Raw genomic sequence first — 17,554 nt, 5'->3', positions numbered from 1 at the left:
CTTGGTGTTGAGCTTGGAGGGAGCAATAGTCTTGAATGCTGGACTGTAGTCAATGAACAGCATTCTCAGATGTGTTACGGCCGTTTGAGTAGCGATGGAAATGGCATCTTCCGTGGATCTGTTGGAGCAGTAGGCAAATTGGAGTGGGTCCAGTGTGCCTGGCATGCTGGCCTTGATGTGGGCCATGACCAGCTTCTCGAAGCACTTCATGATGACGGGGGTGAGTGGGAAGGCGTGATAGTCATTTGGGCATGTCACCTTATTTTTCTTGGGCACTGGGGTGATGGTGGTCTCCTTGAAGTAGCCTGGGACAGGTACAGGTTAAAGATGTCAGAGAAGACAGCTGGTCAGCACACACTCTGAGGACGTGGACAGGGATGCCATCTGGGCCGGCGACTTCGTGAGTATTTACTCTTTTGAGAGCTTTCCTCTTGTTAGCCTTGGAAGCGAAAGCACCTGGTTGTCCGGAGCAGCGAGATTGTTCCTGGATGGCTCGGTATTGTCTGCCTCGAAGCGAGCATAGAATGTGTTAAGCTCGTCTGGAGCATAGAATGTGTTAAGCTCGTCTGGGAGGGAGGCTTCGGTGGGCAACGCACAGCTGGATTTGCCTTTGTAGTCTGTGATAATCTGTAGTCCTTGCTACATGCGTTGCGAGTCTGAGTTGTTAAACATCAATTCAAGTTTAATCCTGCAGTATGGGCTCCCAGCAAGGTACGGATATCTTTGTTCATCCAGGGTTTTTGGTTAGGGTATGTCCGGATTGTTATTGTGGGTACAACATCATCAACACATTTACTAATGAAGCCTGTGACTGACAATGTATATTCCTTAATGTTGATGGATGAGTCCTGGGTGGGGGAATCTTTGAAAATATTCCAATCACTATTCTCAAAACGGTCCTGCAGCATTGAGTCTGCCTTCTCTGTCGTCCGCGACAATAAAGAATGCTTCCGGATGAGAGGATTCTTGCTGGCTAATGTTCTTGTACAGTTCGCTGTGGGCTGCGGCTGTACTGGGCATCATTAATATTGCATGCATAGCAGCGAGACGGAGGCAGTGTGCCGCAAGCACTTTCACTGTCTCTGTCTGCTGGAAACTCAGATGACTTGTTTTGGGACGAGCCATGTTCAATTTACCTGATCTTTTCCCTAGCTAAGTGACCTTACCTGGCTGGCTAAACATCTATTGATGTTTCAGGGCAGTGGATTATTTGACAATAACCTTAGTGTTGGATTCTCAACCCTGCCCCTTTGGTAAGTAACGATGAACAACATCTACATTGCATTCGGAAAGTATTCAGACCCCTTGACTTTTTCCACCTTTTCTTATGTCACAGGCCTATTCTAAAATTGATTTAAAAAATAAATCTACACACAATACACCATAATGACAAAGCGAAAACAGGTTTTTAGAACTTTTAGCAAATGTATAAAAAAACGAACTGAAATACCTTATTTATATAAGTATTCAGACCCTTTTCTATGAGACTTGAAATTGAGCTCAGGTGCATCCTGTTTCCATTGATCATCCTTGAGATGTTTCGACAACTTGAATTGAGTCCATCTGTGGTAAATTCAATTGATTGGACATGATTTGGAAAGGCACACACCTGTCTGTATAAGGTCCCATAGTTGACAGTGCATGTCAGAGCAAAAACCAAACCATGAGGTTGAAGGAATTGTCCGTAGAGCTCCGAGACAGGATTGTGTTGAGGCACAGATCTGGGGAAGGGTACCAAAACATTTCTGCAGCATTGAAGGTCCCCAAGAACACAGCGGCCTCCATCATTCTTAAATGGAAGAAATTTGGAACCACCAAGACTATTCCTAGAGCTGGCCAAACTGAGCAATCGGGGGAGAAGGGCCTTGGTCAGGGAGGTAGCAGGGACTGAGAAACTAGTCAGGATAGAGGGAAAGATAAACGGAGCAAAGTACAGAAAGTTCCTTGAATGAAACCTGCTCCAGAGCGCTCAGTACCTCAGACTGGGCCGAAGGTTCACCTTCCAACAGGACAACAACCCTAAGCACACAGCCAAGACAATGGACGAGTGGTTTCGGGGCAAGTCTCTGAATGTCCTTGAGTGGCCCAGCCAGAGCCCGGACTTGAACCCGATCTAACATATCTGGAGAGACCTGAAAATAGCTGTGCAGCGACGCTCCCCATCCAACCTGACAGAGCTTGAGAGGATCTGCAGAGATTAATGGGAGAAACTCCCCAAATACAGGTGTGCCAAGCTTGTAGCGTCATACCCAAGAATACTTAACCCTGTAATTGCTGTCAAAGGTGCTTCAACAAAGTACTGAGTAAAGGGTCTGAATACTTATGTAAATGTGATATTTCAGTTGCAAACATTTCCAAAAACGTGTTTTTGTTTGTCATTATGGGGTATTGTGTGTAGATTGATGAGGGGAAAAAACAATTGAATCAATTTCAGAATAAGGCTGTAACGTAACATTTTTGGGAAAAAGTGAAGGGGTCTGAATACTTTCCGAATTAAATTTATCAACATGAAATTATACTTACTGTTAATTCATGCAAAGGGGATTGTGATTTGGATTTTGTGATTTGCTTACCCCTACCGGTCTCTCTCAGACAGAGAGGTAAGACAAAATCAAAACTCAGAAAAGAAGGATGAGTTTTACTATCTCTTCTCATTTACATAACCAATAACAAGATGTCTGAGTGGGTTTGTAATATCTGGGGAACATTCAATAGATTAGGCAGGTGATTCATCTGAAGAGCATCTGATGTCTCATATTGAGTATGCGTAATGTCAGATGTGCTGCTATTTCTCTGAGAAGGTTTTTGTGTGCTTAATTGTTCTCAAGTTCTCATTTTGCACAGCGCTTCTGGTCTTGACTGAGGCCTGTTTGATTGGCACATCTGATGATGAGGATTAGATGAGAATTGTAGCCTCTGTTCATCTTCTCAGCGAGCACCCAACCCGCTTTTATAACATGGAGTCAGGAAGCCCCATTCCTGATATAGTCTGTATGAGATGAGAACAATCAACTTTAACATGGAAAGTGTCTCCTCCTCCTATAACTGTCAGTCAGTCAGTCAGTCTCTCTCTCTCTCTCTCTCTCTCTCTCTCTCTCTCTCTCTTCTTCTTCTCTCTCTCTCTCTCTCTCTCTCTCTCTCTCTCTCACTCTCACTCTCATTCACTCACTGTGTTCTCTCTCTCTCTCTGGTGTTGCGCTCAGTTCTCCAGCTAGGCTCAGACATCCTCCCCCAGTACAAACAGGAGGCTCCTAAGACTCCCCCTCACATCATCCTCCACTACTGCACCTTCAAGACCACCTGGGACTGGGTCATCCTCGTCCTCACCTTCTACACGGCCATCATGGTGCCCTACAACGTGTCCTTCAAGACCAAGCAGAACAACATCGTGTGGCTGGTGCTGGACAGTGTGGTGGATGTCATCTTCCTGGTGGACATCGTACTCAACTTCCACACCACCTTCGTGGGGCCCGGTGGGGAGGTCATCTCAGACCCCAAGCTGATCAGGATGAACTACCTGAAGACCTGGTTCGTCATCGACCTGCTGTCCTGCCTGCCCTATGACATAATCAATGCCTTTGAGAATGTGGATGAGGTACGGTAGGCTGGCTCGGGGAAGGGGTGGGGTGGGTTTAGGATCTTTGAAATTGTATTTCTTTTTTGTAATTATCTTTTTATTAGAATGTTATTTTCTTTTAATAGGGGTTACATAGACAACCAAACAAAGTGCACCACAGACTAAGTACAATAAAAGGGATAAATAAGGATACAGCAAAACATTATACAAAAAGGCAGTCATAAAATGGAGAGAAAACAATATATACAAACATTACAATTATAACATGGGCATTTATGGGAGGTTTTCTACATAAGACAACAATGGAGACCAAATTTTCCAAAATGTATCAGACCTCTGGTGTAAATCAAATGTACACTTCTCTAGAGGTAGGAAAGCAGAAGCTTGAAAGCCACATTCTCGCAGATGGTACTTCAGGTGTGGACCATAATAACAATATACATTTTTTGGCTAAGAAAACAAGGGTATTGAACAGATGTTTAGAGTCAGGGTCAAACATGACGTTACAATCAAAATAGAGCAAATATAACTCCGGTAAAAAAGCTAATTATCTACCCAAGATATTCTGGATGTGTAAGTGAATATCATTCCAACAAGACTGGATTATGCTACAGTACCAAAAAACGCACATGAAGGTGCCAGTATCCTGTTTACATTTGAAACAGAAATGTGATGCATTGGAAAACATTCTGTGAAGGCGGACAGGTGTACAGTAGGTTCTATGCATTTTTTAAAAATTTAGCTCTTGTATGCTTATGGAGGTGCTTTTGGGGTAGACCCTTTTGCAGATAGAAGCCCGTTCTTCCTCACCAAATGCATATCCACTGTCTCTCTCCCAAACATGTCTCAACACATCATAGGATGAGGCACTTCTGTTCAATAAAATAGAATATATGTGGAGATTAAATCTCTCCGAACGGTAGGATTCGTAAATAGTTTTTCAACTTCAGTCATTTGAAAACGTAGTTTATCGACTTTCTTCTGACCCTCTATGAAGTGTCTAAGTTGTAGGTATTTGTCAGTTGTACTTCTAACAGTTGCTTCTTATGTCGGCTCTGAAATCCAGAAATGTGGGCTTCTGTCAAAACCAGTTTGCCTGATGAGCTCGAGACGATTTTCAGTCCTCCAGGAGAAGCAATTATCAATACTCCTTCAACCCAATCATATAGAACACAATGAATTGGATTTTAAACAGAAAAACTTATGGACTGTGTTACTGCTTTTCTAGTGTTCAATGATAGGTGCTCCATCACCATCATTTCACTAGTATAGCTCATAAAACACAGTTTTAGGAGAGAGTTAGTGAGTGTGTGTTTGTTTGTGTATCCAGGTCAATGATACTGTACTTTGCTGTGTAGGTTATAAAAAAATACATGTTTAAATAGGTTATATATACTGTAGACAATGTTCCCTCAAATTTGTTCAGCACTGAGTAAATTTCAGGTCTGCTGAGCACAAACTTGAACATTGTGAATGTTCTTTGCAACTTCCGGCGCGTTGTTTACTGTGAATACTGAGGCTGTACCAGTTTTAAGTTACTGTTCTAACAGTGGCCAAGTAGGCTAATGTGGCTACTTTATCGTAATGTAGGCATACCAGAGTGGCCTACCATAAAACATTTGAGAAAATGCATCCCATAACATTTTAACATGAAAATAGCTGTTCCATCGTTCAGCCTACAGTAGGAGCCAATGTGTGGTGTTCAATGTAGGCCTACATTCCATGAGACTTTTGAAAAAAACATGCAGGGCTTCAAATCAAATCAATTTTTATTGGTCACATACACATGGTTAGCAGATGTTAATGTGAGTGTAGTGAAATGCTTGTGCTTCTAGTTCCGACCATGCAGTAATATCTAACAAGTAATCTAACAATTTCACAACAACTACCAACAAGTGTAAAGGAATGAATAAGAATATGTACATATAAATATAAATATATGGATGAGCGATGACCGAACGGCATAGGCAAGATGCAGTAGATGGTATAGAGTACAGTATATACATACGAGATGAGTAATGTAGGGTATGTAAACATTATATAAAGTGGCATTGTTTAAAGTGACTAGTGATACATTTATTACATCTCATTTTTAATTATTAAAGTGGCTAGAGATTTGAGTCGGTATGTTGGCAGCAGCCACTCAATGTTAGTGATGGCTGTTTAACAGTCTGATGGACTTGAGATAGAAGCTGTTCTTCAGTCTCTCGGTCCCAGCTTTGATGCACCTGTACTGACCTCGCCTTCTGGATGATAAAGCGGGGTGAACAGGCAGTGGCTCGGGTGGTTGTTGTCCTTGATGATCTTTCTGGCCTTCCTGTGACATCGGGTGGTGTAGGTGTCCTGGAGGGCAGGTAGTTTGCCCCCGGTGATGTGTTGTGCAGACCTCACTATCCTCTGGAGAGCCTTGGGGTTGTGGGCGGAGCAGTTGTCGTAACAGGCGGTGATACAGCCCGACAGGATTCTCTCGATTGTGCATCTGTAAAAGTTTGTGAGTGTTTTTGGTGACAAGCCGAATTTCTTCAGCCTCCTGAGGTTGAAAAGGCGCTGTTGCGCCTTCTCCACCACGCTGTCTGTGTGGGTGGCCCATTTCAGTTTGTCCGTGATATGTACGCCGAGGAGTTTAAAACTTTCCACCTTTTCCACTACTGTCCCATCGATGTGGATAGGGGGGTGCTCCCTCTGCTGTTTCATCTCCTTTGTTTTGTTGACGTTGAGTGTGAGGTTATTTTCCTGACACCACACTTGATGATTGAGTTGGAGGCGTGCATGGCCATGCAGTCATGGGTGAACAGGGAGTACAGGAGAGGGCTGAGAACGCACCATTGTGGGGCCCCAGTGTTGAGGATCAGCGGGGTGGAGATGTTGTTTCCTACCCTCACCACCTGGGGGCATCCAGTCAGAAAGTCCAGGACCCAGTTGCACAGGGCGGGGTCGAGACCCAGGGTCTCGAGCTTAATGACGAGTTTGGAGGGTACTATGGTGTTAAATGCTGAGCTGTAGTTGATGAACAGCATTCTTACATAGGAATTCCTCTTGTCCAGATGGGTTAGGGCAGTGTGCAGTGTGGTTGTGATTGCGTTGTCTGTGGACCTATTGGGTCGGTAAGCAAATTGGAGTGGGTTTAGGGTGTCAGGTAGGGTGGAGGTGATATGATCCTTGACTCGTTTCTCAAAGCACTTCATGATGACGGAAGTGAGTGCTACGGGGCGATAGTCGTTTAGCTCAGTTACCTTAGCTTTCTTGGGAACAGGAACAATGGTGGCCCTCTTGAAGCATATAGGAACAGCAGACTGGGATAGGGATTGATTGAATATGTCCGTAAACACACCAGCCAGCTGGTCAGTGCATGCTCTGAGGATGCGGCTAGGGATGCCGTCTGGGTCGGCAGCCTTGCGAGGTTTAACACGTTTAAATGTTTTACTCACGTTGGCTGCGGTGAAGGAGAGTCCGCAGGTTTTGGCTTGACATACTCCACTTGTCCTTCAGACAAAGATGTAACTGAAAATGTTGTGTTGTTTGATGCAAGAAACCACTTTACAAAATAAAATGTATTATTATTCCCATACCATTATTACAGAGAATCAGACAAATTATGCTACGCTCTGCCTATTGGCTACTTAGCTGATTCAAGACGTCACAAAATACAACACTTCCCCTTTAAGACATAAAAAAGCTCTTTACCTGACTCGCTTCTCAAAGATGGCTAGAAATGCAAACATTTTGTGCTCTTGTTGGAAGCAACCACTCCCCCATTGTTGCTATAACTGGGCTAATAACTCACTAACTAGCAAAGAATATGAACAATTGTGCACACGTGGCGACCTGCAGCACATGACCACTCATACTGTAGCCTAAACACAGTTCAGTTCAAAGTGAATGGCACAGATCCATATATGCCAATGGCTATTGGCCTACTGCAGCTCTGATTGATTATGGTGCAACTTAAGGGGAAAACTCTAGAAGTTGAGTGAAGTTCAATCTCGTGCTTCTCTGTCCGGGCTGATATTGCATCTGTGCAGCAGCAGTCTGAGGGCAGTTAGAGGGAACATTGACTGTAGGTTATATAAAATACATGTTTTCTGTATTGATGGCTGACATGCCCAGGTTTCTAGAATAAGAGAACTGGTTCCCTGCTGTTATTTGAAGCTGATGTGAAGGCGTGAACTATGTCTTGTATTGGTGTCTGTTCAGGATACAGTAGGTGAATGCTGTATGTCTCCTGCTGTATGTTAGTTCAGGTTTGTGTGTCTCTGTGGGTTTTCTCCGGTGCACCTGATAGTTTCTGAGAGCTCTGTCTGGGATGTGGCTGTGAGGTCCACTTGCTCACAGAGGGAGAGGGGCAGGAGTAGCCATGAGGGGCTGATAGGAAATCAATAGGATTCAAATGCACAACCACAAAACTCAAAGTGACGATTTGTCTCTGTGTCAAGATGTGAGCTCATATTGAGGGAAAAGGGTAATGTACAGCCCGGGTGTGGTGACCAATGTGCACAGTGTATTGTAGTGTGTTCCCAAGACCTACCGTCACTCTGAAACATGCAGTGTAGAGAGAGAGAACATAGAAAATATAATAGAGGAGCTAGAGAGTGAGAGGTGAGAGAGAGAATGACAGGGAAAGACAAAGAGATGTCAAACAGGAAGACATAATAAGGATAATTTTATTTTATGTCTGGGTTGTTTTTTTGCCCTTTTTTCTCTGGAGGTTTACATTGTGATGACAGTTTTTGCCTTTCAACATTATGGCTTTATAGTTGATTTTAAATCAGGTGCTATGCAGAATATCAAGTGCTTTGCTGCACATTGAAATGTCTTTAGTTGCTGCAGGTGCTTTGATATATGTTGAGCTTTATTCGCTGTACGCTAGTGTTCCCCAAGTGTTAATTTATTTGTCCACCCAAGTTTTCAGAGCAACATTTTCTTTTGCCCATAAAAGACTAAAATCACCAGGAAATCAGCTCAAAGGGATTTTAATTCAGGAAATCCATTTCCATGTATTCTACTGAATCTATACAGTTACATATTGGGATATTAGTTTTGACGATATCGCAATATTAGTTTTGCACTATTCGGCAGTACCTGCACCAAAACGCCAGTATTTTTCATTCATAGCTTGTTCTCCATCTTCTTTTTAAATAGTGAGGCAATTTGTTTTCCTCACATTTATTTCCATGACTGATCAAAACACTTCTCAGGGATCGCTCTTGTTCTTCTGCAGCAGACATATGGTGAGCGATATGTTTGGAACATCGAACCGCAAAAAAATCACAGTATCAAATCGCAAACATTTCGTATCGGCACCTAAGTATCATGTTAATATCGTATCGTGAAGAACCTGGCAATTCCCAGCCATAAAGTATTCCAACGCATAAATAGAGAGAGCTATGTGATCGTATCCAAATGTAATCAAGGTTTCAAATTATTATGTTTTTGTCAAATACTATATATGTTTGGACTTCTTGCAGTCAATGTGCATTGTACAAATTATTTATAACTATGTTCCAGCCCCCTGACCATCTGCTCAAGAAAAGATTGGTCCACAGCTGAATGTAATTGGGGACCCATGATGTACACTATAGTGAGTGGGATGCTTTAAGATTTCATAGAACACAACAGAAGAATCGGCATCCAGATATTTTACGCACAGAATCCCGCTTGTGTATAAGGCATCACAGTCACATTCTAGCAGCAAGGACTGCTGAGGTTCCCTGAGGTCATAGAGGGGAGGAGTGGGCTTGGAGAGGAGGAGGGGGCAGGCAGCCCCCTGTAGTCTGGGCTGCTACCTGCTGGCACAGAGCCCCAGTAAAGTGCACTCAGACGCACTTTTCCTGTCTGCAGGGGCCATGGCAGCACTGGCTAATCCAGCGTGACCTTTTTATGTGCCATGCATGTTGCAATGAACAAAAACAATCTGACAGGCCCAGGGGAGCCTTGCCCTCAGCACTGTGGAGGCTTGGTTTAGCATTATTAGCACTCACTCAAGCTGGCTGTGGAGGTTGGGGGTTAGCAAAAGCCTAGCACTAAGGCTGGCTGTGGGGGTATGGGTAAGCATTAGCCTAACGTTTAGGGCTGTGGGGGTTAGGGTAAGCATTAGCCTAGTGCTAAGGCTGGCTGTGGGGGTATGGGTAAGCATTAGCCAAGTATTTGGGGGTTTGGGTAAGCATTATCTAAGCACAGCAGTTCGCAAGCTAGGGATCGCAACCCCATGTGTGGTCGCCTGATATGAAAATGGGGTCATGGGAAAAAAAAAATATATGTATATATACACAGTGCCTTGCAAAAGTATTCATCCCCCTTGGCATTTTTCCTATTTTGTTGCATTACAACCTGTAATTTAAATGGATTTTTATTTTAAATTTCATGTAATGGACATACACAAAATAGTCCAAATTGGTGAAGTGAAAAAAAAAAAAAAACTTGTAAAAAAAAAAGGGGGAAAAAAGGAAAGTGGTGCGTGCATATGTATTCACCCCTTTGCTATGAAGCCCCTAAATAAGATATGGTGCAACCTTCAGAATTCAGAACATAATTAGTTAAATAAAGTCCACTTGTGTGCAATCGAAGTGTCACATGATCTGTCATATGATCTCAGTATATCTGCTCCGAAAGGCCCCAGACTCTGCCACACCACTAAGCAAGGGGCACCACCAAGCAAGCGGCACCATGAAGAACAAGGAGCTCTCCAAACAGGTCAGGGACAAAGTTGTGGAGAAGTACAGATCAGGGTTGGGTTATAAAAAATATCTGAAACTTCGAACATCCCACGGAGCACCATTAAATCCATTATTAAAAAATGGAAAGAATATGGCACCACAACAAACCTGCCAAGAGAGGGCCGCCCACCAAATCTCCTGGACCAGGCAAGGAAGGCATTAATCAGAGAGGCAACAAAGAGACCAAAGATAACCCTGAAGGAACTGCAAAGCTCCACAGCAGAGATTGGAGTATCTGTCCATAGGACCACTTCAAGCTGTACACTCACAGAGTGGGGCTTTATGGAAGAGTGGCCAGAAAAAAACTCATTGCTTAAAGGAAAAAACAAGACAACACGCTTGGTGTTCGCCAAAAGGCATGTAGGAGACTCCCCAAACATATGGAAGAAGGTACTCCGGTCAGATTAGACTAAAATGTAGCTTTTTGGCCATCAAGAAAAACACTATGTCTGGCGCAAACCCAACACCTCTCATCACCCCGAGAACACCATGATGCTGCATGATGCACCATGATGCTGCATAGTAGTGGCAGCATAATGTTGTGGGGATGTTTTTCATCGGCAGGGACTGGGAAACTGGTCAGAATTGAAGGAATGATGGAAGGCGCTAAATAAAGGGAAATTCTTGAGGGAAAACAGTTTGTCTTCCAGAGATTTGAGACTGGGACGGAGATTCACCTTCCAGCAGGACAATGACCCTAATTATACTGCTAAAGCAACACTTGAGTGGTTTAAGGGGAAACATTTACATGTCTTGAAATGGCCTAGTCAAAGCCCAGACCTCAATCCAATTGAGAATCTGTGGTATGACTTAAAGATTGCTGTACACCAGCGGAACCCATCCAACTTGAAGGAGCTGGAGCAGTTTTGCCTTGAAGAATGGGCAAAAATTCCAGTGGCTAGATGTGCCAAGCTTATAGAGACACCCCAAGAGACTTGCAGCTGTAATTGCTGCAAAAGGTGGCTCCCGAGTGGCGCAGCGGTCTAAGGCACTGCATCTCAGTGCTACAGGTGTTACAACAGACACACTGGTTCGAATCCAGGCTGTATCACATCCGGCTGTGATTGGGAGTCCATTGGGCGGCGCACAATTGGCCCAGCGTCGTCCGGGTTTGGCTGGGGTAGGCCGTCATTGTAAATAAGAATTTGTTCTTAACTGACTTGCCTAGGTAAATAAAGGTTCAATAAATAAAAATACAAAGTATTGACTTTGGGGGGTGAATAGTTATGCACGCTCAAGTTATCTTTTTTTGTGTTATTTCTTGTTTCTTTCACAATAAAAAATATTTTGCATCTTCAAAGTGGTAGGCATGTTGTGTAAATCAAATGATACAAACCCCCAAAAAATCTACTTTAATTCCAGGTTGTAAGGCAACAAAATAGGTAAAATGCTAAGGGGGGTGAATACCTTCGCAAGCCACTGTGTATATACATATATACAGTACCAGTCAAAAGTTTAGACACCTACTCATTCAAGGGTTTTTCTTTATTGTTACTATTTTCTACATTGTAGAATAATAGTGAATACATCAAAACACATATGGAATCATTTAGTAACCAAAAAAGTGTTACACAAATCAAAATATATTTTAGATTCTTCAAAGTAGCCACCCTTTGCCTTGATGACAGCTTTGCACACTCTTGGCATTCTCTCAACCAGCTTCATGAGGCTACTTTGAAGAATCTAAAATATATTTTGATTTGTTTAATACATGATTCGATATTTGTTATTTCATAGTTTTGATGTCTTCACTATTATTCTACAATGTAGAAATTAGTAAAAATAAAGAAAACTCTTGAATGAGTCGGTGTGTCCAAACTTTTGACCGGTACTGTATATAGGGCAGCGCACAATTGGCCCAGTGTCGTCCGGGTTTGGCCGGGGTAGGCCGTCATTGTAAATATGAATTTGTTCTCAACTGACTTGCCTAGTTAAATAAAGGTTAACTAATATATTATAATATTGTCTTTGTATCTCAAAATTATTGTAAAGTGGTTAACCTTAAAAATGTAATTGAAAATTAATCAAATTTCAAAGATACAATTCAACCAGAGAGAGCCCTTAGATCATGGGAAAAGGCTGCACTTGACCGTTGCACTTGTATCATTCCCACGGTGAATGGCTAGGCCCCTACGCTATGAAACCACACACTATTGTAGAGACTTTATTACCGGATGCAATTGATATGGTGAAAACAATGTGTGGGGAGGCAGAGGCATAGAAACTCACATCAATACCTTTGTCAGATAAAACAGATAAATGAAGAATTTGTGCTTTTGCTAGCGATCATGAGGAAACTCTGACTGAACGACTCAAACTCCATAGTTTATGCTCTCCAAATCGATGTTAGCTGTGAGGGCCGAGATGCTCATGCTTTGACTTATGTTCGCTATATATGTCGGGGCATGTTATTCACAAGGACATATTGTTCTGTCTCACGATTCCGGAGCATGAAACGGCACAGGGGATGTTCAGTGTGCTGAGCGGCTAAATTGATGAAAAACAGATTCCATGGGATCGAATGGTGGGCTTTTGCACAGATGGGGCTACATCTATGGCGGGACGGCAGGCAGGCCTCTGCACTCTTGTTTTTAATATGTCTCCTTCTGCGATATGGATGCATTGTATGATACACCAATAGCAATTGGTGGCAAAAGAGCTGAGCACAGAACTCTGAGATGTACTGCAGCAGGTAACTTTGATTGTAAACTACATCCAACCACATCTACTGTGCACACACCTGTTCGCAAAATATGAGATCAGAGCATGACAATGTTCTATTTCACACCGAGGCTTGGTGGTTATCGAGGGGGATTGTTGGCAAGATTTTTTGGCGCATTGAGAGAGGAACTGTTGTCATTCACAATGGATGTAAAAAAAAACAGACTTGGTTGACTTTGTGCCTCCTTACCTGTGTAACAGACATATTAGGGAAACTGAACAAACTGAACGCAAGCATGCAGGGGAAATACAAAAACATTCTACAGATGAGTGACAGAATCAGTGGACTCAGAGGAAAGAATTCTTATTGGAGAGAGAGTCTTTCAAAAGCTAGCCATGCCCCCTTCCCTCGGCTGTGCATGTTTCTAACAGAACACCGCATCAGTAAGTGTCCCACACAGGTGACGACTGCTCACCTCCAACGCTTGGAAGAGCACTTTGGGACCTGCTTCCCAATCTGTTTGACTGTGTTCCTTGCTCAGTTGACATGCCGGTAAGTGAAATCGAACAGCTGATTGAGCTGTCATGTGACCAATTGTATTCACAGGTCACTATGGAGGAGTTTTGGTTCCTGACTCAAAGGGAATACCCTGCCATCTCCCTCTGAGCATTAATGCCACGTTCACAACAACTGGGAACTCGGAAATCTCCGACTTCCGACTGTAGTGCGTTTAAAGCAACTGGGAACTCTGAAGAAGATTAGCAAAGACTGAGAAAAATAGTTTGGAACGGTCATCCAACTCGGAAGACTTCCGGCGCCGATAGAGATGGCAGCCTCGCTTCGCGTTCCTTGGAAAATATGCAGTATTTTGTTTTTTTACGTGTTATTTCTTACATCGGTACCCCGGGTAATCTTAGGTTTCATTACATACAGTCGGGAGGAACTACTGAATATACGATTAACGTCAACTCACCATCGTTCCTACCAGGAATATGACTTTCCCGAAACGGATCCAGTGTATTGCCTTCCACACAATACAATGGATCAGATCCCAGCCGGCGACCCTGGGCGACGCCGAAAAAGGGGAAAACGTGGCGGTCTCGTGCGTCTAGTGCTTCAGGACGTACGCGCACATCGGCTCCACTCCCTAGCATACTACTCGCAATGTCAGTCTCTTGACAATAAGGTTGATGAAATCCGAGCACGGGTAGCATTCCAGAGAGACATCAGGGATTGCAACGTGCTCTGCTTCACGGAAACATGGCTAACTCAAGGGACGCTAACGGAGTCGGTGCAGCCAGCTGGTTTCTCCATGCATCGCGCCGACAGAAACAAACATCTTTCCGGTAAGAAGAGGGGCGGGGGTATGCTTTGATTAACGAGAAGTGGTGTGAATCATAATAACACACAAGAACTCAAGTCGTTCTGTTCACCTGATTAGAACTCCTACACAATCAAATGTCGACCGCATTATCTACCAAGGGAATTCTCGTCAATCATAATCACAGCCGTATACATTCCCCCCAAGCAGACACATCGATGGCCCTGAACGAACTTTATCTGACTCTTTGTAAACTGGAAACCACACCCCTGAGGCTGCATTCATCGTAGCTGGGGATTTTAACAAGGCTAATCTAAAAACAAAACTCCCTAAATTCTATCAGCATATCGATTGTGCTACCAGGGCTGGAAAAACACTGGCATTGCTACACTAATTTCCGCGACGCTTACAGGCCTCCCCGCCCCCCTTTCGGAAAAGCTGACCACGACTCCATTTTGTTGATTCCTGCCTACAAACAGAAACTCAAACAACAAGCTCCCGCGCTCAGGTCTGTTCAACCGGTGTCCGACACATCTGATCCACGCTTCAAACTGCTTCGATCACGCGGATTGGAATATGTTCCGCATCGCGTCAAACAACATATTGACGAATATGCTGATTCGGTGAGCGAGTTCATTAGGAAGTGCATTGACGATGTCGTACCCACAGCAACGATAAACATTCCCAAACCAGAAACCGTGGATTGACGGCAGCATTCGCGTGAAACTGAAAGCGCGAACCACTGCTTTTAACCAGGGCAAGGTGACCGGAAGCATGACCGAATACAAACAGTGTAGCTATTCTCTCCGCAAGGCAATCAAACAGGCTAAGTCTCAGTACAGAGACAAAATCGAGTCGAAATTCAACAGCTCAGACACAAGAGGTATGTGGCAGGGTCTACAGTCAATCACGGATTACAAAAAGAAAACCAGCCCCGTCGAGGACCAGGATGTCTTGCTCCCAGACAGGCTAAACAACTTTTTTGCCCGCTTTGAGGCAACACAGTGCCACTGACACGGCCCCCTACCAAACCTGCGGGCTCTCCTTCACTGCAGCCGAGGTGAGTAAAACATTTAAACGTGTTAACCCTCGCAAGGCTGCAGGCCAGACGGCATTCCCAGCCGCGTCCTCAGAGCATGCGCAGACCAGCTGGCTGGTGTGTTTACGGACATATTCAATCAATCCTTATCCCAGTCTGCTGTTCCCACATGCTTCAAGAGGGCCACCATTGTTCCTGTTCCCAAGAAAGCTAAGGTAACTGAGCTAACGGACTATCGCCCCGTAGCACTCACTTCCGTCATCATGAAGTGCTTTGAGAGACTAGTCAAGGACCATATCACCTCCACCTACCGGACACCCTAGACCCACTCCAATTTGCTTACCGACCCAATAGGTCCACAGACGACGCAATCGCAACACACTGCACACTGCCCTAACCCATCTGGACAAGAGGAATACCCATGTGAGAATGCTGTTCATCGATTACAGCTCAGCATTTAACACCATAGTACCCTCCAAACTCGTCATCAAGCTCGAGACCTGGGTCTCGACCCCGCCGTGCAACTGGGTCCTGGACTTCCTGACGGGCCGCCCAGGTGGTGAGGGTAGGTAAAACATCTACCCCGCTGATCCTAAACACTGGGGCCCCACAAGGGTGCGTTCTGAGCCCTCTCCTGTACTCCCTGTTCACCCACGACTGCGTGGCCATGCACGCCTCCAACTCGATCATCAAGTTTGCGGATGACACTACAGTGGTAGGCTTGATCACCAACAACGACGAGACGGCCTACAGGGAGGAGGTGAGGGCCCTCGGAGTGTGGTGTCAGGAAAATAACCTCATACTCAACGTCAAACAAACAAGGAGATGATTGTGGACTTCAGGAAACAGCAGAGGGAGCACCCTATCCACATCGACGGGTCAGTAGTGGAGAAGGTGGAAAGTTTTAAGTTCCTCGGTGTACACATCACGGACAAACTGAATTGGTCCACCCACACAGACAGCGTTGTGAAGAAGGCGCAGCAGCGCTCTTCAACCTCAGGAGGCTGAGAAATTCGGCTTGTCACCAAAAGCACTCACAAACTTCTACAGATGCACAATCGAGAGCATCCTGTCGGGCTGTATCACCGCCTGGTACGGCAACTGCTCCGCCCACAAACCGTAAGGCTCTCCAGAGGGTAGTGAGGTCTGCAGACGCATCACCAGGGCAAACTACCTGCCCTCCAGGACACCTACACCACCCGATGTACAAGGAAGGCCATAAGATCATCAAGGACAACAAACACCAAGCCACTGCCTGTTCACCCGCTATCATCCAGAGGCGAGGTCAGTAAAGGTGCATCAAAGCAGGGACCGAGAGACTGAAAAACAGCTTCTATCTCAAGGCCATCAGACTGTTAAACAGCCACCACTAACTTTAGCGGCCGCTGCCAACATACTGACTCAACTCCAGCCACTTTAAAAATGGGAATTGATGGAAATTATGTAAAAATGTACCACTAGCACTTTAAGCAATGCCACTTAATACAATGTTTACATACCCTACATTACCATCTAATATGTATTACTGTACTCTATATCATCTACTGCATCTTGCCATCTTTATGCAATACATGTACCACTAGCCACTTTAAACTATGCCACTTTATGTTTACATACCCTACAGTACTCATCTCATATGTATATACGTACTCTATACCATCTACTGCATCTGCCATGCCGTTCTGTACCACCACTCATCCATATATCTTTATGTACATATTCTTTATCCCTTCACACTTGTGTGTGTGTGTAAGGTAGTAGCGTGGAATTGTTAGGTTAGATTACTGTTGGTTATTCTGCATTGTCGGAACTAGAAGCACAAGCATTTCGCTACACTCGCATTAACATCTGCTAACCATGTGTATGTGACTAATATAAAGTTTGATTTGATTTGATTTGAATTCCAACTCGGGAACTCAGGTCTCTTTCTAGGACTCTGACTTTCCCAACTGAAGATCACTGAGGTCATGATTTGACCTCCTACTTTTCCAAGGTCCCAGTTGTCTTGAAAGCACAAGAAAAACCAACGATACACTTCGTCGGCTCATACAATATATGTGTGAAGCTGGATTCAGTGCTCTCGTCTACCTTAAAACCAAATATAGATCCAGGTTGGGTGTGATAGCAGAGATGTTATTTTTATTTAACCTTTATTTAACTAGGCAATTCAGTTAAGAACAAATTCTTATTAACGATGACGGCGTACACCGGCCAAACCCGGACGACGCTGGGCCAATTGTTC

The 17,554-nt window shown here is 44.2% G+C and overlaps 1 protein-coding gene across 1 annotated transcript in view; it reads left to right on the top strand.

Moving 5' to 3' along the window:
* Nucleotides 1–17,554, top strand: part of kcnh5b (potassium voltage-gated channel, subfamily H (eag-related), member 5b) — a 95,277-nt gene that overhangs the window by 24,045 nt on the left and 53,678 nt on the right. The window contains exon 6 of the mRNA XM_070445167.1: nt 3,204–3,595. Coding sequence (XP_070301268.1) covers nt 3,204–3,595 — 392 coding nt within the window. The remainder of the gene's footprint in view (nt 1–3,203; nt 3,596–17,554) is intronic.

This window comes from Salvelinus sp. IW2-2015, linkage group LG9 (assembly GCF_002910315.2).
Source record: "Salvelinus sp. IW2-2015 linkage group LG9, ASM291031v2, whole genome shotgun sequence".
NCBI lineage: Eukaryota > Metazoa > Chordata > Actinopteri > Salmoniformes > Salmonidae > Salvelinus > Salvelinus sp. IW2-2015.
This window is presented reverse-complemented; position numbering and strand designations above follow the sequence as displayed.